Source organism: Leptosomus discolor, chromosome 16, assembly GCF_034619465.1.
Source record: "Leptosomus discolor isolate bLepDis1 chromosome 16, bLepDis1.hap2, whole genome shotgun sequence".
Taxonomy (NCBI): Eukaryota; Metazoa; Chordata; class Aves; order Leptosomiformes; family Leptosomidae; genus Leptosomus; species Leptosomus discolor.
The window spans coordinates 4,920,750-4,942,920 of record NC_141406.1 but is presented as its reverse complement, the minus strand read 5'-3'; the positions used below and the strand labels follow the sequence as shown (position 1 = coordinate 4,942,920).

At 42.9% G+C, this 22,171-nt stretch overlaps 1 protein-coding gene across 1 annotated transcript; it reads right to left on the bottom strand.

Moving 5' to 3' along the window:
• Positions 1-241: 241 nt before the first annotated feature.
• Positions 242-13,391, bottom strand: LOC104349822 (serotransferrin-2). The gene is made up of 17 exons (XM_086474384.1): positions 13,340-13,391; positions 10,681-10,844; positions 9,459-9,558; positions 8,219-8,395; positions 7,570-7,732; positions 7,399-7,463; positions 6,598-6,755; positions 5,303-5,489; positions 4,984-5,132; positions 4,670-4,760; positions 4,293-4,361; positions 3,845-4,027; positions 3,403-3,559; positions 2,554-2,636; positions 1,139-1,323; positions 562-748; positions 242-291 (listed from the first exon to the last, which is right to left on the bottom strand). Exons 1-17 carry the CDS (start codon positions 13,389-13,391, stop codon positions 242-244), a joined length of 2,220 nt encoding a protein of 739 aa, XP_086330510.1.
• Between the last annotated feature and the right edge of the window lie 8,780 nt (positions 13,392-22,171).

Genomic DNA, 22,171 nt, shown 5'->3' with positions numbered 1-22,171 from the left:
TGCTGTGGGTTATGCAGACTGGCCTGTGCTGTTCCACATGATGCCATGCTCCAAACAAGAAAAGGGTGACATATGAGTTGTAGTGTATTATCATAAACATGCTTTAAAAAAACAAGAGAGTATTCAGCATACATTTCTAGAGATGACTGTTTCCTTGCTTTGGATAGGTTGGACTTGCATATTTCCTCGTTCTCAACACTGATGGTGACGTATGTGCCTTGCAAAGCCTCTGTATTAGCTGTCAGTTCGATGAGGATGCACAGATATCCTGTTTGCAGAAGTCTAAGATGCCTACAAATCAGTAAGAAAGTATACACTTAAAGATGCTATCAATCAGCTTTAAAAATAACAAATTCTTCAGGTAGTATTCACTAAAACAGCAGAATAGAGGTAAAATTCCCATTTTGAATTTCAGTTCTTTAACAACTTAGACTCACAGAAGTCCAGCTTACTGTGTAGTCTTCATTTACTTCAATACAGATTCTCAGATCCCAAACCAGCTTGCCTCTAGGGGTTTCAGTTTTAGTGACAGCTAACTCAAAATTAAGAACTTGACTTTACCTGTAGGTGTACACTTAAACACTGATTCTGCCAGTTGAAAGAAAGACACTCCAAGAATTTCCTGATAGCTCATGTGATTTGCATGAACAAGATACCGAGTAGTATCTTTGAAAAGCAGATCACTTTCACCATACTTCCATGACTTAAAGAGATTAAATTCAGAATCCAGTTTGCTTCCCAGAGATTCCTAAACAGAAAAGAAATAAGTTCCACAGCTCGGATCTTAAATAGCAAGGTTAAGCTGGTGACCCTCAGTTTTATAGCAAGATCTAGCAGAAAAAAAGGTTCCACTTTCACCTAAGCTGTCATTATTCGTACAAAAAGATGCAGTTTTGCAGCGGCTTATTTCTCAGCAAGAGTATGACCACGGCAGAATGGCAACTGATGCCAAAATGCCCCTTTAGAGAATCCAAATATCTATTTTCTCAATCTCCTATGCGCATTCTTAATTCTTTCATATTGGACTTGAAGGCACTTTATTTATTCAGTATACAAGGCTTTTGATCTTGAAAGGGTTTTCAGCAGTCGTACATAACAAGTGATAACATGCTAACTTTTTCCCTGTTACCTGTCTTACCTGGGATTTCATTAGAAAGTCATAGATTTTAGTGACACTGACTGGTCGAGTCATGACCGTGTTGGGGGGAATGGGGCCAAGGTTACAGGCTGCCCATTCTGTGACTGCAGCACGTGTTCCATCCGGACACAAGAGTTCGAAGTCAATAGCGGTATAACCTTTTGCCCAACCAGAGCTGTCCAGATCTGAAAAGAAGATGAAGTGAAAGCAAATCCTGTTAAAAAATGAAAGCAGAAGACAGGGTGAATCTCATGCAAAACGTTAAAAATTGAGAGGAAGAGGTTTAGTTAATATGTTCAAAACAAATGCAGCATGCTATATGGTCATTTATTAGGAACGCATGAGGAGCAGGGTAGTGTTTTCACTGAGGAAACAGGTCAGTGAACTTAAGCTGCACCTATCAACTAAAAACTAGAGTAACATCAAGGCATACAAACAGCTTTTCATGCCTTATCCATCTGTAATCAGATCACTTTCTGAAAACAAACCAATTCAGCCTGCATGTCCTTTCCTTCCCCAAACTGCTCATTGCTGCATGAATTCCTATGAGTTTCCAGGTCCTTAAACCTCCACTTGATTTTTGAGAGATTCCTCTCTTAGAAAAGTCTCTTCTGTTACTGAAATTACCTAAAATAGAATTTCAGTGTGCTTCATCAGGCTGAACAAAATGAGGGTTCCCTTTCTCTTTAACCCTATGCAAAGGCAGCATATTTTGGCTGTTAGAGCAGCAGGCATAATTTGAGATTGAGGGGATTTAAGCTACTGTAACCAAAACCATTTTCATCTACAAAATCCAACTGCTAGACTGTTGCAAAGAACAGTATTTCCCAGAGGAAATTAAATATTTCACAGTATTGGTTTGGAAACTGTGAAAGGCAGAGTAATTTGCAGTATTTTAACTGTTAAGCTATTTGGACTGTTTATTCTGTAAGTGCCTGTGAAACAACATGAGGAGGCTGCCGTGTCCTGCTGAAGCCATAGAACACCTCCCAGCACAAACAGCCCACAGCATTGCCCTTATCTGCCACTTTCATTCTTGAAACTGATTAAAAATGGGTACATGCACTATGGCTGCCTATGGGAGAAGGTCTGGTGGGAAAAGTCACTTGCTTTTTTAGAGCTTCGAGCTTTCCAAAAATCAGCACAGTCTTCAAGGATGACTACCCCCCAACACACACATTGATCTTTGCACTCAGTGATTCTTCCTCTTTCCTCTCTAAAACTGCATCTGAATTTTGAGCTTTACTGGAACACCTACATGCATGAAGGTTCTTGCAATTTTCCAGTCACAAACACAACTTCATGGACCTAGATTAAACCTGTAAAAGCCGATCATCGCAAGTGATGGCTGCTGTGTGGGAAGCAACTGATGCTACTGAACATTCTCAAAGGAAAAGAGAATATCTGCATCTCACTCTCTATGTTCTGGAGTAGGTTAGAGTGTTCCAGGAAAGCTACGTCTCCAAAGCTTCTTCCACTGGGATTGCCAACTAGGCACCTAGTGCAGGAAAAAAAACAAGGAGTTAGAGACGGCCACTACACGATGGCCGATGTTTGGACAGTCATCGGAAGCTAAAACAGAAGTAACTGGAAGTATTCGTCTAATCTGTAATTACTTGGTTGTTATATGAAACAGGCTAGTGATGTCAGCACAGATTTTGGTGGACAGTGTTCATGTATTTGGCAAGACAATCCCTTTCACCCCTTAAAGAAGCTCCCAAGTCAAAGTTGTGGTACAATGTCCAAGCAGCCGCACCTACACCTAGCCAGGAAAGAGAATGCAATCCAACTAAATGCATTATGTATATTTTATAAGGGTGCTTTCACCTTCAGTATTCTCCTCTGTCTCTGTCTTCAGCTATTTGTTTTTTAAAAATATCTCCAGTCTATTTAATAACCTTCTGTACCCTGCACTGCTTCTTACCACATCGCCTCCACTCTCTGACTATCTTTTTAATGAGTCAGTACCACTGCTCTAAGCCTTACATGTTTGGAAGCACTGTCTTGCTCTGGAAATGGTTTCATGACTGTTTTAAATCACCAGTCAGCTAAACATCCCACAGCAATTGCAACCAAAACAAAGTACATGCTAGCAAAAGTTTATACAGCAAGTTGCTTGGAAAAAAAAAACAAAAACAAAAAAAACCACCCACAAAAAACCCCCAAACCAAACAAAACCCAACAAACTCCAAAGAAAACCATCAGCAAAATAAAAAGCAATTCTGGCTATGGCTCTGCATTTCTGACCCTGACAAAAAGCTTACCTGAGTGCTCCCATATTGCCATAGTAACGTTCGTTGTGACTTGCAGCACATCTGCTGGATACTCGAGCTCCTTCCACCCCGCTGTCTCCAATGCACACTTTGCACAGGTTTCCATCTGCTCCTGGCATGCAGCCCTTCCAAAAGTAGTTCCGAAAAGCTGAGTAAAGAAAACTGAGGTGAGATTAAGGCAAGGTATTCCAAAGACTCTTCACACAGGGGAAAAGACAGGAATGGAATTCCATCCTAATAGGTAGCAAGAACAGGGCTAAATAGTGTGAAGAATCACACAAGTCAGAAAGGAGGAAGAGCTGCTTCAACACCCTCTGAGACTGCAATCCTGACTGGCTGGTCAAATCCTCATGGCCCCATCTCTACTTACTCCCAAATTTGGGGCTTCAGATTTCCATGGTCTAGTCGACAGGTAACCCAGAGCAGCCCTTACCAGAGTCAATGTCACAGTTCTCAGTATCATTTTGCAAAGCTCCCACTGTGTATCTGGAAAGAAGCAACCATCCTCCAGGACTATACAGGTGACTGTGGCAGGATCGCCTTCCCCTAAGGTTGTGGATGTTAATCTGTTTGGCATCTTTCTTAGCTAGGGCAACAGCATAAACAGGTGGCAGTGCTGTGAAACAATGACAACAACCAGTTATACCAAGGCAATTAAGTGTTCCAGATGGGTACAGCCCCCTCTCTTCCCTCCATCATCCTGTCAAGGTATCTTCAGTCACAATACAGGATCTGCATTCTTTGCTTAGCCACAAAGCTCTTGTCCTAGCTGCCCAGCATTATTCTTTCCCAAACCAACATGCAAATACATTCCTACATAAATCCTAGAGGCAGTCTCGGGAAAATCTAAGCCTTTTGCCCTCTCAAAGTTGTCCTGTTACCTTTGTGCTTAAGATGAATTAGTTTTCCCGTTTCCTTTGTGCTCTCAGCAGCCAGGGCACAATCTCCCCCTGGAGAGGAGAAACAGCCATTAAAGATACTGCGACTGCTGTCACTCCTATTACACAGCAGTACCCCATCAAAAACCCTGCAACTCTCTTGAGCCATGTCAGCATCTGTCCCTTTTACAGAAGAGATATAATAAACAGCCAGACCAAATGCTGAAGCCAGTTGGTGGATGAGCTGGGAGAAGTATTTGGACATATATATTGATGCCTGTTCCCATCACAAAACATCACAAACTGTGGAAACTGAACTATATTTTTAATGGTACTTTTTTGATTCCCTCTCTTCTTGCTAAGGTCATACAAGAACTTACCATAACATTCTGCAGCTACAGGCACCAATCCACACCTTCCTGCAATATAGACATGTGTGGCATCCAGAGTGACTGCATCAGCCTCGCTACTCTGCCAACAGCATTACAGAAAATAACAAAACCGGCATTTGCATGAATTGTGTAACCAAGCAGCTGTACTTCCCCGCTGGCTGGAAATTCCCCTGCACAAATTCCCCCTCATTCCCACTAGTTCCTCTAGTGTACAAGCTTTTTTTCCTCTTGTTCAGCTCAGACAAGGACATCCACACCCTGAGCGGTCTTATCACATACCCTGACCAGAGGGAGTCTCCTACCTTGATCATTTCAATGCACTTGGTCATGGAAGTTGCTTGGACACAGACTAATGGGTCAGATTTGATGCTCAGTGACCACTCCTCACATTTGCGAAGCTCAGCGTCACTGATGCAGCACCAGCGCACAACGCTGTTGTCCAAAGAGCTCCCTGAATTGGAAGGAAGGAGCACAGTGAGATCATGTCACCTATGCACCAGTCTGTTCTTTGTTAAGGGGATGTTTAGGTCTATGCATTTGTGCCTGGCAGGGAGGAATAACATGGAAAGAGAACTTTTTCTTCCCTTTTGCATAGCTACAGTCCTCTGGAAGGCTTCTCACCTTCATGGCCTAGTCCCTTCAGGAGAGCTACATAATCCAGACCAAGGACATAGGCAATCTCTAGCTGCTCCTCGAGAAGCTGCAGATGCTGAGTGGCATCCCGGAACAGCAGGTTCTTTCCCCCAAAGGGTGCTGAAGTGAAGAGTTCAAACCTGGCTCTTTCCTTTCCTTTTCGCCCAAAGAGGCGCTAGGACAAGAACAACATTTTAATTGCAATGAATCTACTCATCCTTCCAGAAACAGGCAGCCTCATCCTTCCCTCCCTTCATATCAACGTTTTGTAACATAGCACTCAGGGTTCCATCACACCGGGCAAAGCCCACAGGTACTGCAGTGAGTGGGTGGTTCCAGTTCTAAAAGCATTGTATGATTCACTGTTTTGAAGAATTTTTTCTCATCTTAGTTACTACAATTTATTGGGCTGTGCTCTATGTCTCCTACCCTGGAAAGGCAACTGAGGGAATATAGCTGAGTGAGAAACATTTGTGATAAAGTTCAGTGCAGTAAAGGCGTGCAAGATATCTTGTGTTTTATAATGGGGAATTACCATGTGCAAAGTAGCTCTATTCACCCTGATGGTACTGGAAGAGAAGAAAGGACTGAGAACTAGGAACACTGTTCCTGGACTAGGAACACTGCTGCATAGCTGTCACTATCTATGGGGGAACACAGCTAAGATAGGTGTTAAGAAGTGCACTGACAAAGGCATGTGAAGATCTCAATAAAGAAGAGATTTTGTACAGCTGCAGTCTACCAGAGCCTGCGTGATCACGCACAACCCAGCCCGCCGGGCTGAATTATTCACTGTCTACTGGACTATTTTAAGGTCCAGATGGCTTCACAAATTCTTTAAACTTGCATTTAAATATGCATTTCAGGTTCAGCTTCAAGTAGATTGCTGGATGTCAAGGTAACAGACATATTTATAAGTTGAGAAAAAGAGAGGAACAAAGGTGAACGCTGCCTGAACCTACGTGTCTCCCTCTGCTACATAAGAATTCACACAAGTTCCAGGGCAGAGTGAATAACATTAGCCATTTTCCAGTTTGGGTGTTACAGCATCTTCCCCTTCTTTACTTATTTTATTCCCAGCCTTCTACAGAAGAGCACTTCAGAGAAAAATCATTCTTCCAGAAGGCAATGCAGGATCCTTCCCCAGAACAACCAATTTCTAGTGCTTTGTTCACACTAACTCTAAATTTTTCAAGAAAGAAGGCAAACTGGATGGTAATCTCCACACAAAGACAGAAGGAAAACCTGTGTCTGGGGATACACAGCTTATAATATCCACTCACCTGGATCATGCTAAGAAATTTGTTGGTGGTCTTCTGGAAGTTGTGGCGGGTGATGATGGCACGGCCAGGCCCCTTGCCCAAGTTACAGGTGCTGTATTCAGTCAGCTCAGCTGTGGTCCCATCAGGACATAAGAGTTCATATTCCTGTTGTTCTGACTCTGAAACAAGAGGACACTCATGAATCCATGAAGTGAGACATGACTTGGCAGTAAGCACTGAAATGGAAAGTAAAACGTTTTTCAGAGGACGTTGCTTAAGGATTATGCAGGCAGCACAGTGTATCAAGCACACTTGGGAAAGTTGTCTTTGACATGCTCTTCTCTTAACAAAGAGAGGGACCTCAGCCAGAGGTATCCAAAATACTCTTTAAGCTGTACCTCTGTAAATGTTTGTTTAAAAATACTTACCTGCAAATACTACTGCTAACCACCTTCAAAAACTGTCAGTACAGAGCTCAACTGAGGTTAAAAGTACAAAACAGTTACACAGGAACTGCACATTCTAGCAGCTCAATACACTGAATTTTAAAAGGAAGCTTGTCACTCAGGCAATGCAAATACTGACAGCTGCGTCAGAGGCTTTAGGCTAAAGAAATCACCTGTATAAAAACATCTGTCTGCTCCCATTCTAAGAGTCTCCTGTGAGCAATTATTGCTCACTCACACCAAGAAATACCACTGAACTGCTTGCAGGGATTGAATTTTCCCTGGAAACAACAAAGATATGTAGGGATGTCTCCCAAATCCCATGCAGGAAAGAGTATAGCCAGATGTTAAAAGGAACCTGAGTGTTTAGGATTACCTGTGGCACTCATAACTGTTAGATGATCTAAAAAGGCAACATCTGCCACTCCATTCTTCAAGCACCTGCAGGAAGACAAATGCCATCCTGTTAACATGTCGCCTGGCTTTTCCTCCCTCACAAGTTCTTTTTCCCCCAAATTAAATTCAGCACCAGTGTCACGGAGCTCACCTGAAGGCTCCCTCAGAGTCATAGAAGGGTTCGTTACTGCTTGTCTCACAGAAGTGGTTCTTGTCTCTGACATAGGATTTTTGTCCTTGGCAGAGAGCACACAGCTGAGGAGCAGCAACACCAACCCCAGGGATGCAACTTGCATTGAAATACTCACTGATTACTGCAGAGGGGAGGCAGGGGGAAAGAAAGGAAAAACATCAAATGGGAAAAAATGGAAGAAGGAAAAGGCGCCAAAAACAACATGGACATAACTAGGACTATGGTGCTTAAAAAAAAAAAAAAAAAAAAAAAAATATCAGCAAATGTGGCTTCATTGTCTAAACTTCAAATTTGAAACATTTGCTGGAAACAAAGTGATCAGATTTTGCTTGTTTAAAACCATCTTTCTGCTGGTTAGATATTGCAAAGATTTGTTCCCTGTTGCACACAGAACACAAAGATTTCCTGCTTTGGTAACAAGCCTGCTTCTTTGAGATCACTGGAAAAGTTCTGAAGAGAGTTAAGTGCCAGTATCAAAACCACTCCAAGAGGATATCTCATCCACAACCCTCCAGTTTGCACATAGCTCATTTCATTCTACATCTGCTTGCATTTCACTCATTTTTGCCGAGGGCAGAGACATAGCCCTATGGCTCCTATCACCCACCTTGGCTCAGAGGTTGTCCCTCATCCCAGGAAAGATCATTTCTTGCAAGAAGAAAGCCAAGTGGAATATTCCAGCCTGATGTCCATCTGGCTCCATTGTGGCAGCTCCGCACACCTCGTAGCCTCCAGATATCCAGAGTTCCTCGTTTGGCGACAGCCACAGCAAACACACAATTTCCTGCAATAGGACAAAATACGTAACAGAAATAACTAAATCCCAATTCTGCAGCTTCCATCTGTGTACAGGAGTTCAACTACTTCTGTGAACATGGCCAAGGAAAAAAAAAATCTTAGGCATGTGAAACACAGGTGCTCACGCCAGGAACTTTACCACATACTGGCTACATGGCACCTTGTCAAACTGATGCAAGTGATGTGCAAAGCAAGAACGTAAAAATCTGGTGGAAAAGCTTACAAGATCATCCAGCTCCATCATCCAATGCAATTGCTTCTTGAGAATTTTGAAATTTGTATCACACTGTTTAGGTATTACAATGGAAACAACTCCTATGTCTTATCCTCAGAACATACTTACTACCTCAACCATATCAATTCCACTATGATTTCATGGTTCTTCTGTCAAAATAAAATTCACTTCTGTTCTCATACCATCCCCTTATTAATCTCTTCCTACATCCATCTGCTAATTCAGCTTCCTTCTCAGATTCATGTCCCACAAGTATTTTCTACTGTATGCTCGATTTCAGCTCAGATTTATTCATTCTTGCCTTATAAATCATTCATTGCACAGACTGCTCAGGTCTGCCAGGAATGGAGAGAAATCTTACCATAACAAGATCCTCCACCTGATATTCTTGTCTCTTTAGGGTGAGAAGGAGAGATTTAATTAATGAAAGAAGCTAACATCTTAAAGAACTGCTAGTAAATGTTCAATTACACTAGTAAAGAGCACAGTACAAGAATTGACACAGAATAAAATCCTTCTTATTCCCTACAAGGTGTAGAACTCCAACACACTAGTGCTGCAGGTGGGGGCAGATACAATCTGTCATAGTGACAGCTCCACAGGCAGAAAGGCTAATAGATACAAAGCACCGCTGGTATCACATTCATTATCATTAGGTATTTTAGAAAGAGTTGTTAGTCACCTCCATACTCCTATGAAGTTAATGAAAACATACAGAGTTTTTTTCAAGAACTCTTGAGCTTTGCTTTTCACCACACGGCGACTTATTGGCCAAATGAGAAGTACAGCTTATTCTTTTGCTTTATGAACCTACCTCGATCATAGGTCTCCTTTGCCACCACGGTCAAACCATATAGCTTTACAGCAGAGTAAACGTCTCCAGCATCCAAGGAGGCAGCGTCTGCTTTATTCACCTTAAAAACAACAGCAAACCCCTCAAAACAAGTGTGTTTACAGAGAAACAAACAGAGCAGCTTCAAGAGCAGAGTTTATGCCTGAGAAGTAGTAACCAGTGACTTTAACAAGCCTTTGCTTTTTTTAATTGAATCCCTGCTACCAAGCATGGTGAAATGTTAGCAATGAATGCTGTTGCCTTCAAAAGATACCAGTTCTTTTCCAGTAACACCCTTTCTTACCTCTTGTTTGGGCCTTCCATTCCAAAACCACAATTCTTACACCAACTGAAGAAAAAGAACCCTTGTTTCCTCCTACTGCTCCCCCAAGACCCCAAATCCTTCTCAGAGTTCTCCTGGCTGTAATCTTTCCATAACTTGGAAAGTGGAACTGAAGTCTGTTAACAAGGGTTGCGGGACTGGATGAAAACACAAAATAAATTATTCCCTGAACCAACAAGAAAGGTTTTCTTTGTTTTGTTTTCCAGGTCAGATTTGGACTCCATTTAAGGTAACTGGGACTGAATGAAAATTGAAACTGCTGTTCTCTATCCCAACCAAGTTTTAGGTATGTTAACGAAATTATTCTACTGCAAACACTTATCTTCCTTTTTCATTAGCGATTTTTTTTTCAAAGCATATAGCATTATGAAAATTTCATTTCAGAACTGGTCAGCTACAAGAGCTTATACTTACAAAAGGTCTGATGTATAATTTTATTCAAATTAAAGATTTTTATATGAAGAAAGCCTCTTTACTTCAGTAAACACTGACTAGGGACTAAAAATAGCGGGGAAGAAAGGGAAGAGAAAATATTCATTATAGTTAGAGTAGGACCAAAACCCGTAAGTAAGCGGAATACTCTGAGCAAGTTTTAGTGTAGCGGTTTGGTTTTGTCCATTTATTTCCAAGCAGCTTTTTATCTAGAGATTCCAAAGACACTGGCTGGAGTAAAATAGTACGTCTAATAGAATGCTCCTGGGTTTTAATTCTTGCCTCTCAAGCCACCGTGTGCTTTGTCATATATATGCAATACCACCATTTCAGTATCATTTTATTCTCCCATGCATTCTGTTTACCAGTTACTTCTTCAAAAGAGGATTTGAACTCAAAATTAGTTTTAAAAAACTTCTGTGAACTCACCCTGATTTTATCAATGCAGTCTTGTGTATTGTGGGCTCTGATGCAAGAAATCCTTGCAAACGAATTGACTGCAGCAAGGGGCAGCACAGACAGAAGTGCTTTGGAGAGTTCAGCACACTTTCTCTGTTCTAGGTCAGAAAGGGTGCACCATCGGAATTTCTTTCCTGTAGGATCAAAGAAGAAGTCAAGATTTGTAGGATTTAGTGAAAAAACCCCTCAGTTTAAGACCTTATGGAAGAGGGAAGTTACTTTATTTTATTTAACTTCACAAGTAAGTGATTCTGCTCACTCGCACTCACATATCCACATACTTACAGGCACCCAAGAGATGTGCCTGAGCAGTCTGACCCTGATCATTTTTGCCCAGCAAGGAGGAGAATGAATGTTTGCTGTTGAATCTTTACTACATGTCTTTGCTTCCTCTTGACTGGCAGCAACAAACTAGTTTTTAGGTAGATTTTTTAAGAATCAACAATTGTTACGGCATGATCTTTTGCCTCAGAATCTTCCTTGCTTCATCCTCCATGAATTTTAGGCAGGGTTGCCACCCAAAATGAGGAAACAAAGGCAAGGACATCTTTATGGCTATGGTCTGTTTTCCTGTCGGGGTAGCAAGAAGAGGAATGGCACTTACAATGTAGGGTAACCTCGTAACCATCTTCCTGTTATCAGACTGCAGTTTTTCTCCTGACAAGTCAACTGTGATGTGACCTTATCAGAGCCCAGACCTAATCTTGATGTAAACAGTGCATTCCCCAGGGTTTACCAGTTTTATTGCTGTCAGTGGTGCCCGGGGTTATCAATACAGGCCATTCTTTTGACCTTTGCTCAGCTGTTTCCTCTGGTGCTTTCACACACACATATTCCCACGCATAGTTTATCCATACCAGTCTTAATATTTCTGTTACAAAATTCTAGAAATTCAGAACTAAGCCTGCAAAAGAACAAGAAACACGGAGGGAGGATGCTGGTAGAGGATCAAGTTGCTTTAGCTTTGTTGAATTCAGTCAACAGGGGGAGAGGGAGGGGGCGGTTGTTTTTTAAACAGGCAGTAACTGGTGTAACAAGTCCCAGCTCTCTCACAGCACTGAGCTACACGTTTTGTTAGAACAGCATTTCCCACCGACTGCCATGCTTTGTTAGAAGAGTATTCCCTTCCCATTTTCTTTCCACGGACTACCTGATTGTAAATAATAAGACCCACATCAGAGCTTCAGGGTCAGAAAACCTTCCATAAGAGGAGAAAATTTTAAGTTCAAAGAAATTCACAATTAAATACTACTTTATAATCGAGTAACCCAAACCCCTCAATCCAGGAGGTGAGGATCTGGGGCTATTTGAAATTACGATGGCAATTCTGTGACTTGGAGCTTCTTCTGTTTTTAAACAATGCACTATCAAAGTGTTTCTTCAGCAAGGACAAGTAACTAGCTGGATTTCCCTCAAGATAGATTTATCTTCCATGACAACACCCACTATGAAAGAAAGAAACTGGGGACAATTTGGTTATTGACAATGATGAATCGTGTACTGTGTTGAACAGAATATTCAATAAACATGAACAACAAACTCCTCAAAATCTTACCTCTTCCAAGCAGGAAGTTAGTAAGAATTATCTTCATTTCTGGATGCCAAACAAAGGGACTAAATAACCTGCACAGGAACACTGTGCAGAACTGTAGCAGAACTGAACTTGTTGGATCTTTTTCCAGCTGAAAACTAAGTAATTGATAAAAAACCCCAACCAAACGAAACAACAAAACAGTGCCAGCAGAAAGAAGGGGTTAGGAAGGTGTAACTGGAAGTGGTGGAGAAGGTGAAACCTCCTTTTCGTGGAGGAGTTGGAGTTTGGTTGATTTAAACTGACTATAAAGCTACATCTTAAGTGTGTCTAGACATGTCAATGAAATTTCCTCTTTTGCTTTGGACTCCAATTAGTGCAGCTTGGATGTACTATGACTTATTTTGTATTCTTCCTATTAAATGCCTTCTACTCTGAAATATATCATCATATACATCTCAAGAAGATACTATACATTTAAGGAGAAAAAATGTTATCATATATATAAAAATAGCATGCAGTTATGTAACTTGAGCAAATCTTACACCATGTAAGGAAAACCAGGAGTGAATACATCGAAAATACTACAACATCTCTAACATTGTCATTTCCAGACGTTTAAGCATTTGGCTCTCTGGTGATCTATTAATATTAAACAAAAATATTGCCTGGAATAAAGAAAGTTTACAATTAAAACACTGAAGTTCTTATTTCTTTGAGCATAGCATCAGACACTTGTTTTGACCTTAATTCAGCACAATTCCAAAAACAACCCATTGTGGTTTTAGAGGGGAACAGCTTGAAAGACTGATTCATTTTGACAGCGTTAATGAGTACACAGATCTCAACTATTCAAAGGAAACAAAACTTCACTGAATTACTAAGAAACTAGTGTACCAAGCTGCTTCAAAACTAACGGGGTCACCATCTGCCAATGATTAAACAGGAAAAATACAGGAAAATGGACATCACAGGCACAGTTCTCACTGCAACTTCTTTGCACAGGAAAAAAACAAAATCAAAGCATGTATTAGAATTTGTACCCTGGTAACCCTTCCAGAGGTCACCTTTCTCTTTCCCTCTCTGCATCAGCCTTACCTGAAGACAGCAAAGGGAAGATGATTAGGACAATTAAAATCACTGTCTTCATGATTACAGCAGTTCCGCAAGGATCCTCGCTCTACCCTGACGCTCTGCCTTCTCATACCAGGAATTCCACAGTGATGACCAAAGCTTCTGGAAGATAACAAAGGGGTTTAAGGCATCAGCAAGGATAAACCAAGTTTTAAGAAAAAAAAACAAACTGTCAGAGGATTGTATATTCTTGTATGCGAAGGAGAAAGGTACAGTGTCCTACTCCTATCCACAAATGGAAAATACCTGTGTGTTTTCTGCTTTGATATGAAGAGACATAAGAAGAAATGTAAGCCTCTGCTTTTGAAATACATTGTGCTTCTCCTCTTTCAAAAGGTACCAAAATGCCTTTGGGAGATAGGTAAGACTTACACCTATCTTACGAAAATATATTTAAAGCTAAGTGAATCGTCCAAAGTACTGAACAGATCTCTCTACAGAATACTGAAGGGTCCTTCTTACCTTATTTTTTCACCTGATAATGGTTTATCTACAGAGTAATTTTAAACAAACAGTAATCCTATGCCTCCCTAAGAATTCCAAACAGACCTGTGACACTGTTGACTTTATTGATGCTCTTCATTCCATTCTAGCACAGCAGTCTCATCCAGACTGGCTTATTTCCCTGTTTTCTAACACTTAGCCTGGAGTATTAACCTCTTAATTACTCCACAGCAGCCATGACTAACATCATTAATTCCACAGCAGGGAAAAAACCCCAAACATATATATATAAGCAGAAGTGTGAATACTGAACTGATGATGCATAAAATATTACTAATATGGTTTCATCTTTCCTGAACAGGAAAGAATTGACTATTCCAAGAGTCCTGAAGAAACAAAGTATTTTTCCCATTTTCGTTTTCCTTCTTCATCTTATGGATTTTCTTAGCACTTTGTCTGCTTCATGTATTTTTGCCAACACTTTTCCCAGATTTCTTTTGTTGCCTTGTGTACTCTTCCCTAGTGATTCACAGTCCTTACTCCCCACTTGCTTCTTTTGAGTCACATACATGGATTCCATTGCTTATCTCTGCGTTTTATAAGTTCCTTCACCAGATCTGCAACATGTGTCGAGGTGTTACATTTCCCACTAATCAGATCACAGGAGTTAACATTTCTCACTCCTTTCTGCCCTCCCTGAATGAAATTCCTCAGGCCCCAAGATCTCTGTTCTCTCATTTCCTAAGAGAACAACTGTGGTACTAATCCACCCTTCAACTTGGCTCAACTGCACAGGTCTAGCATGGCTCAGTATCCCTTCAGCAGTGTATTGTTCCTCAGGGAGTGCAGTCTATATAATCTTTTGATACAATACAATATTAGATGTTAAAGAAAAAAAATCACAAATGTAAAAGCAAAACATGTGATTAAAGTAGTTTAAAAATTGTTAAAGGTCTACATATTTACTTTTAATTCCAGGGAGAAAGATTAGAACAGGACACCATTAATCGGTTCAATGTCAATTAATACACACTATAAACAAGTGTGTTTCACTTGTAAGGTGTAACTAACTACACCTTAACCTCTGAATCATTCCTGAATCACTTCTGGGGAAACTTGTCTGTCAGGCCCACCAGCTGGGTGCAGTTAGACATCAAAGCTAATGGCTTTTGCAACCCTTGTAGCAAAGCACCTAACAGGATTGAATCCCACCTTCTTTGAGGTTTTACTTCCTGCCAATCCTACCATCACATCCAGAACATACGTACATCCCAACAACTCAGTCAGATAGTAATATCACTATTGTATGAGGGCTGCATCTGGATCTCTGCTCAAATTTCACATTATTTAAAAATAAAAGGCTTTCCTGCACGTGTCTAAGATACTTATACAGATACTATGCTGCTGTCTGTGGTGATGTGGAAAAAAAGCAGAATGACATGAAGGTGTGGTAGACTTCATTCAGGCTTTGTCAGGAAAACAAACATTAATCACAAGTCAGGTCCCTCAAGAGGACCATGTCGTAAAGCCCTGAAGGTGCAAAAACACAGCAGCAGGACTCTGGAATTCTTTTTCTACTGATTCCTCCCATGAAACTACCCTCCTACCACCGTCAGAAAATGCTAATTAGCTACTTCCCAGTAAGGCAGCAGCTATGCCCCTATCTAGGGATGCATCTAAGAGGGTGGAAACCAAAGCAAATAATCTCTGTAAAACCCGCTCTGTGCTGCTAGGATCCAGGCAAGGGACACCAGAGTAGGAACAGATGTTACTGCACCACCCTGCCCGACACCTCACTTGCAGGAGCAGCACTGTGTCTGTTCCCTGTCATGTCCCCCCGCCCTGACATCCCTGGTGCTCCCGTTTTTGTGGTCAAGGACTTACCCGCCCCTCAACAGCAATGCTCAGAAGCAGACAAACCCCAGCTGCCTCGTCCTCAACCCCCAAGAAGCAGGCCTCTCCTCAGACTACACCTCCCTTTGGGCAAGTTTTGCCCTGATACCATACCCCCTTTGCGGAGCAGCCTTGTCCCCACAGCACAAACCCTCAGGGACGACCCTGTCCCCACACTACATCCCCCGGGAAACGGCCCTGTCCTCACAGCATGTCCCCTCAGGGACGACCCTGTCCCCACACTACATCCCCCGGGGAAATGGCCCTGTCCTCACAGCATGTCCCCTCAGGGGCGGCCCTGTTTCCCCCACCACAGCCACCAGAGAACGGCCCTCACCACGCAGCACATCCCCCTTTGAGGAACAGCCTCGTACCCGTGCCCCCACTCCGTACCTCCCCTGAGGAACGGCCCCGTCCCTACACACCGTATTCCCTTCAGGGAACGGCCCCTCCACACGCCTTCCCCCGGCAGCGCCCCCATCCCCTCACACCGTCCCCATCCCTTCACACCGTCTCCATCCCTTCACACCGTCTCCATCCCCTCACACCGTCCCCATCCCCTCACACCGTCTCCCCGCGCCGGCCCCGCCCGCCGTTGCCTGGCGCCGTTGCACTGGCTCCGCCCCCCGCCCGTCTCCCGCCCTCACGCACGGGACGCGGCAGAGGACGCGGTGGCCGCGGCGCGGGAAGATGGCGGCGGCCGTAGCGCGGGGCGGCGTGGTTGGGCTGCGGCGGAGCAGGTACGGGCACGGCAGGCGGGACGGCACCGCGCTGCCCGGCGGCGAGGGGGCTGGGGCTGGGGCTGGCGCCGGCGCTGGCGCTGTCCGGCCCCGGGGCTGTCCGGCCCCGGCAGAGCTGGGGGCGAAGCGGCAGCCGCTGTCTGACAGCCGGCACCCCGGGGGAGGGGGGCGTGAGGAGGAGCTGGGCGGTGGCTCGGCCTCCCCTGGGCCGGGGGCTGCATCCACCCGCCCCTCTCCGGTTGCCTCGCTGGCTGACCTTTCCCTGCCGGGGTGAAAATGCGGTTGTTTCTGCTGCCTCGGCCCTGGCCCTGGGCATGTGCGAGGAGTCTGGTCCTCGTTCTCCAAGCTAGGAAGAAAAATGAAGGTTTTAGATTTTTTAAGAAAGAAAAGCGGGTGGCCTTGTATAATTTTACCTCAGCTTTGTAGTCTAGAGTTGTCAGCGTGTAAGTGTTCAGTAGAAATTGGTAGATGGGAGCAGCTGCTGCCCCTGAGGTTATGTAATCCCCGGGGGGACCCGCTGTGAGGAGAAGCACCTTGCGGGGACCTGTCAGTCCTTTACTGGAGATATTCTCTTAAAGCTTAGGCTTTTCGTAGCAACAAAGGGGTGTTAAGAATACAGTTTCAAGGACACAATTCTGCGTTCCTAGACAGACCATGCAGTCCCCTTACTGCACCTTCTGTCTCAAAACCTGGAGAAAACACCTCGCGTGTTCGTGGAGCTTGCCATTACTGCCCGGCCATGGTGCCTGGCAGCGGAGCGTTGTCCCTTGTCCCGCGATGGCTGAAGTCACCGAGGGGCTGAAGTTGACATGGGATCCCAGCAGCTCCTGCTCCAGCAGCCTCCAGTTGGGTGGCAGAGGCAGGAGGCCCACGCTGCTCTACACACTTGTACCCATCAAGGTCAGGCTGCCAGGAGCAGGGAAGGTGAGGCTGACAGTGAACTATTTAGTCTTGTCATATTCACCTATTTTTAGACAGATTTCAGAGTAAGGAGGAGACTGTTTTTCCCATGTTGGACACCAAAAATGATTTTGGTAAGAGCTCAGGGTCCGCAATTAATCATTGCATCCTTCCTTTGTGATGATCTGTCTCCTGAAGTACCAAGTCCAGGTATGCCCTGCCCCGCCATGGCAACAGTAACAGCTCCTGGGTGCTCCTGGATGCTCCTGGGAGGCCAACACAGCTGGTTTTGTCTGGCTGTGGGTTTTTTGGGTTTTTTTTTTTAGGTTATGTATGAAGACTTATATATGTCTTGACATAGTATTGCTTTAGGCTGTAGCTAAGTTTTAATATTTGTTTTTCCCTTACTTTTTAGGGTTCTAAAAATTTTCTGGTAAATTTAAGTCTAATGCTAACTTAGTTCTTAGTTTTTTGAATCCCATTGAAATAGCCCACAGGCTCCCAGCTTACTAATGGGCAGGCACTCCTTTTGTCCTGGGTGTTTTAATAGGTTGTAAAGCAGGCCTTGTAATACCGCAAATTAGTGTAGGAATGGTGTATGATGCAAGCGGATCAGCTGACCTCATTGTTCATGGTGAAATTACATCGTGTTGCTATGTGAAACATACAGGTTTTGCAGCAGTGTGGGACGCTTTTTCTGTCTTGCTAAGGAAATAATATCCTGGGAGGTGATGCAGCAGTGTGGCATGTTTATGGTTACAGGGGTCTATGTTTGGAGGAGGGACTGTCCTGTCACATTTGGGTTAATACAGTGGTTTTAACAGGGACTGTGAAGCTGAAGGGCAGAGTGAAATATTACTGACACCATGTTATGGGGATAGGTGAAAACTATAGCTATTTGTCCTTGGCTAACATTACAACATTGTTAGCGAGCGTCTACTAGTGTCATTATGTGACTTCTAGACAAGAAATCTACCACTTGTAGACTCTTCTACTAAATAAAGAGATAATGTCTATGTGTAACTTGGTAGACACCTGAAATTAATTCTTAAAATTCTTAATAACCACTTCCTGGAATTGAATCACCCTAAATGATGCAATAGCTTGTAAGCTAATGAAGTAATTCTGTACTTAGTGCGTATCTGATCAAGAGCAGATGAAAGGTCAGAGGGCCGAACGAAGGCATCCCAGCTGTGGCGTGGCATCCCGGGAATAAGTGGGTTGCATAGACCTGCCAGACCCGGTTCTTCCTGAGGGACTGAGCCTGTTGGTGTGAGGGCGCTGCCCCTCTCTGCCTGGGCTGGGCCTGTCTAACAGTGGGATGTGGTGGGGCTGTACCATCTTCAAGGGCTTGTCTAAACGTGCTTATTTACAGACTTTGAACAGGAATTGTATGGATCCTTTTCAGATTTATTAGAAATATGAAATGAAACATTATATATTAAACATGAAAAGTTCTGGTTGAACCTTTTCCCTGTGTTGGGCCAGTTCTTTTTGTGTTTTCAGAGCGGCAGAACCACTCGCGTTACAGTTCACCAGCATACAGAGTGGCAAGACAAATCCTAAAGAGCTGCTGTGCCTGGCAGCATTTTTACTTTTCCAGCTTTACCAGTTGGCCGAATAAATGACGTCACTTCTTCACAGAATCCATAACTTTTCTATATACTCCTCCTCCCTACCAGTATGGCGAGGAAGGAGATACATGGGTCCAATTCATAAGTGTTTCTTAAGACAGTCGCTGTTGTAAGAGGTTCCTAAACAACACGCCTGTGTAGCAGCCTGGTGGAGATGGAATTGTCCCAAGCACTGAACAATCATTGCAAAATTTACCACTGCATTTGCAAGCGGAATTTGTTTTGATCAGCATGGCTGAAATCAACTTTGCCCGTTATAAACATTACTTTGGGTTGGAAGTAAATACGTTAGCCGTGTTCTCACAGAAGATAATGGTGCTTGGGCTAGGTGCTTTCCCTGTAAGCAGAGGAGTTGTTTGTGTGCTGTTGGACAAAACTGGTCTATGTTAAACTGGAAGCAGATTTGGAAAGTAGTAACTCTCATCAGTTCTGGATTCACTTATTTAAAAAAAAAAGTATCAGATTACTAAACATGCAGGCCAGGGCAGTGCATAAAACAAGATGAAAGTCGATGATAGTAGCTTGCTTTTTGAAAAAGGCTCAGGTTGTATTCACGATCACAAACGCTTTAGAACTCCAAACGGGCCAGGCTATGGTACATAATGACAACATAACTAGTTGCCTGGAAAGGGCTTATTGCCAAGATCAGCATGTACAACACTTAGGAGTGTATCACTGTTACAACAGGATTAAGCTCAGGAGGAATATATGTCAATATTTGTTAAGAAAAAGGGAAGATAAAATAGATGCGACGTTAAATAAATACCTGTGGGAGCAGTTGGATTGTCAGGTTTTTTGGTTTTTTAGGGAAGGAATAGGCCAGAAGGGAATTGGCTCTGTGAAAATGATATGATACTTCGAGGAGACTTCTCCCTCTGTTACTCAGCTTCTGAACAGAAGATTGTCACCCCATTGAACTGCTTACATTTGCATTATTAAACATTTGTACTTAAGCAACTGCTTCTTGTTTGTTTTGTTTGCAGTTTGCTGACTAGCTGTAACTTCCTTGTACACAAGAACCTGTGTGTTAGAGCTGGAGTCCTGTGGAAGCAGCCGCCTTCTAGGACATTTTTCAGTGGTAAGTGACGGCTTGTATCTACCCAGTGTTTTTAAATTCAGTTACTCAAAGTTGGGCAAATTACGGTCACATATTGGTGAATATGAAGTTCTTGAGATTAAAGCAGAAGTTAGAGTCCAGCATCAGAGACCTGTTAAATTCATGGCATTTCCATAGACACAAGCTTGCAAATTATGCCTTGCTCCTTTGGTGTTATGTTTTCCAGAGAGTAAAGGAAGTGTATTTACCTATTTCATAAGATTCCTTGTGAGGTGTTACTCGTTGTTTCTCAGCTGTTTTAGAATGTTTGGCAAGTAAATGTAGCAATAAAACTTTAAAAAAAAAAAAAAACAAAACACCACAGAAATAATTTCTTTTGGCAAGAGAAGCATTTTAGACAAATAGCTTCTCCAGCCATGGTTGAAAGGTTCTTCTCTGGTCTTTTAGAAGTGCCATCTGTTTGTTCCACAGTGATTTTATAGGTATGGGGAGCTTTGCAGAGACTGGACGGCAGCTTAGATACTATAGAGCAGTACTGGCCAAAACTGGAAAGGCAGAGCTGATCCCATCTGGGCCAATGTCAGCCCCCCAAAGCAGGAATACCTCCACTGGCTTATTAATAGGCCATGCGATTGTTTATTTTTTGGGTTTTTTTCTCATTCTTTTTGTTCACTCTAACACTGTATTATACCTGTGTGTGTTTATCAGAAAGTAACCGGCTTGCTTTGTCATTGTGACATCTGCTGCCCTAATGGTCTCTCTTAATGTACCCCCTTCGAGGGTATTTGCTTTTTTTTTTAAGCTGCTTTGATACTTTGACAATCATCCTTTTCACTGGGGTTATCACTTCTGAAGAAACCTGTGTAACAGGGCCCCAGAAAAGAATCCGGGAGAATAAAGTGAATGGCTCCTACGTTTCTATTTTCCCTGTCCCCCCAAGGGAAACTTATATCAGGATCTGTTTCTATCTTCCTTGGTAATATATGGGTTTTTACAAATTTGCTGTTTAATTAACGTGCTCAAACGTTACAATAGCTGGGCAGCTCTGCGTGCTGCGTATGTGCCCTCTTGATGTAACTACAATACAAACACACCTTTCTCATCGCACCCATCTCGGCACACTAATGAACCAAGTTTTTCCCCTGGGAGCACTTTTGTACAACTTAACCACATACTGTGAACTAGAAGCTAGTCCTGAAACAACAGAGTCACTTTCTTGGCTTTGTCAGGTCAGCTGTGTGCAAAATGAGGGATTTCATGTTTCCCCCTGCTCTCAGCAACTGAGGAAAGTAGAATATTTGGTAAAGCAAATTTAATCCGATAGACTGATACTAATAACAGGTGCTAGAGGAAGGAGGGCTCTGGGGAAGAGCATATATAATGGAATCTCTTTACATGTAGCTTTGAAACTTTTCAAAACCTCTGAAATGTTTCTAGTGAAGATGATCTCTGTATAGCAAATTAAAACCCATTACCCATAGGTTTATTTTTCTCAGTTAACTTCTGTACATTCCTTAGTTTTCTGAGGCGTCTACAGTTGAAAAATTACTTTTTTAAAAACATGATGCAATTTAGCAGAGAGACTCAGGTTAGGACAGTGTTTTTATATTAGAAAACTCCATTTTAATGAACTTCCTGAGCCGATAGCTCATGTACTTCTCACACCTACACGGTATCGTTCTTCCTCATTTTGAAATTTGAAACTTTTTTACGGCAGTTTAATGGTTTTGCATGTCCTGCAACATTTGTAAGTGTTCAGTGGCTCTAGAGTATTTCTAGCAGGACAGCACAGCCAAGTAGCAGGCCGAGTATGCTTGTATCTTTCTTTTGCTGGACAATGTCATGAAGGTGATGTGAAAGAGTCTGCGTTGGCGGAGAGCTCTTCGTGTGAGCGCAGTCATGAGTAATGAGCCTGACAGCTAAAAGGACAGCTGTTACCAACATGAAAGCCGGTGAGATAGTGTTAGACGTGAACTGACTGAGAAGGGCAACATCAAGCTTAATATATAATGGAAAGTAACAGCACAAACCAGGTGGGAATTCGTTGGAAGCGTTCAGCTGTGTTACCTGCTTTGTAGTGCAGCTCTTGCCAGCGATTCACCTTGAGAAGTCTGAGGAATTCAGGCTT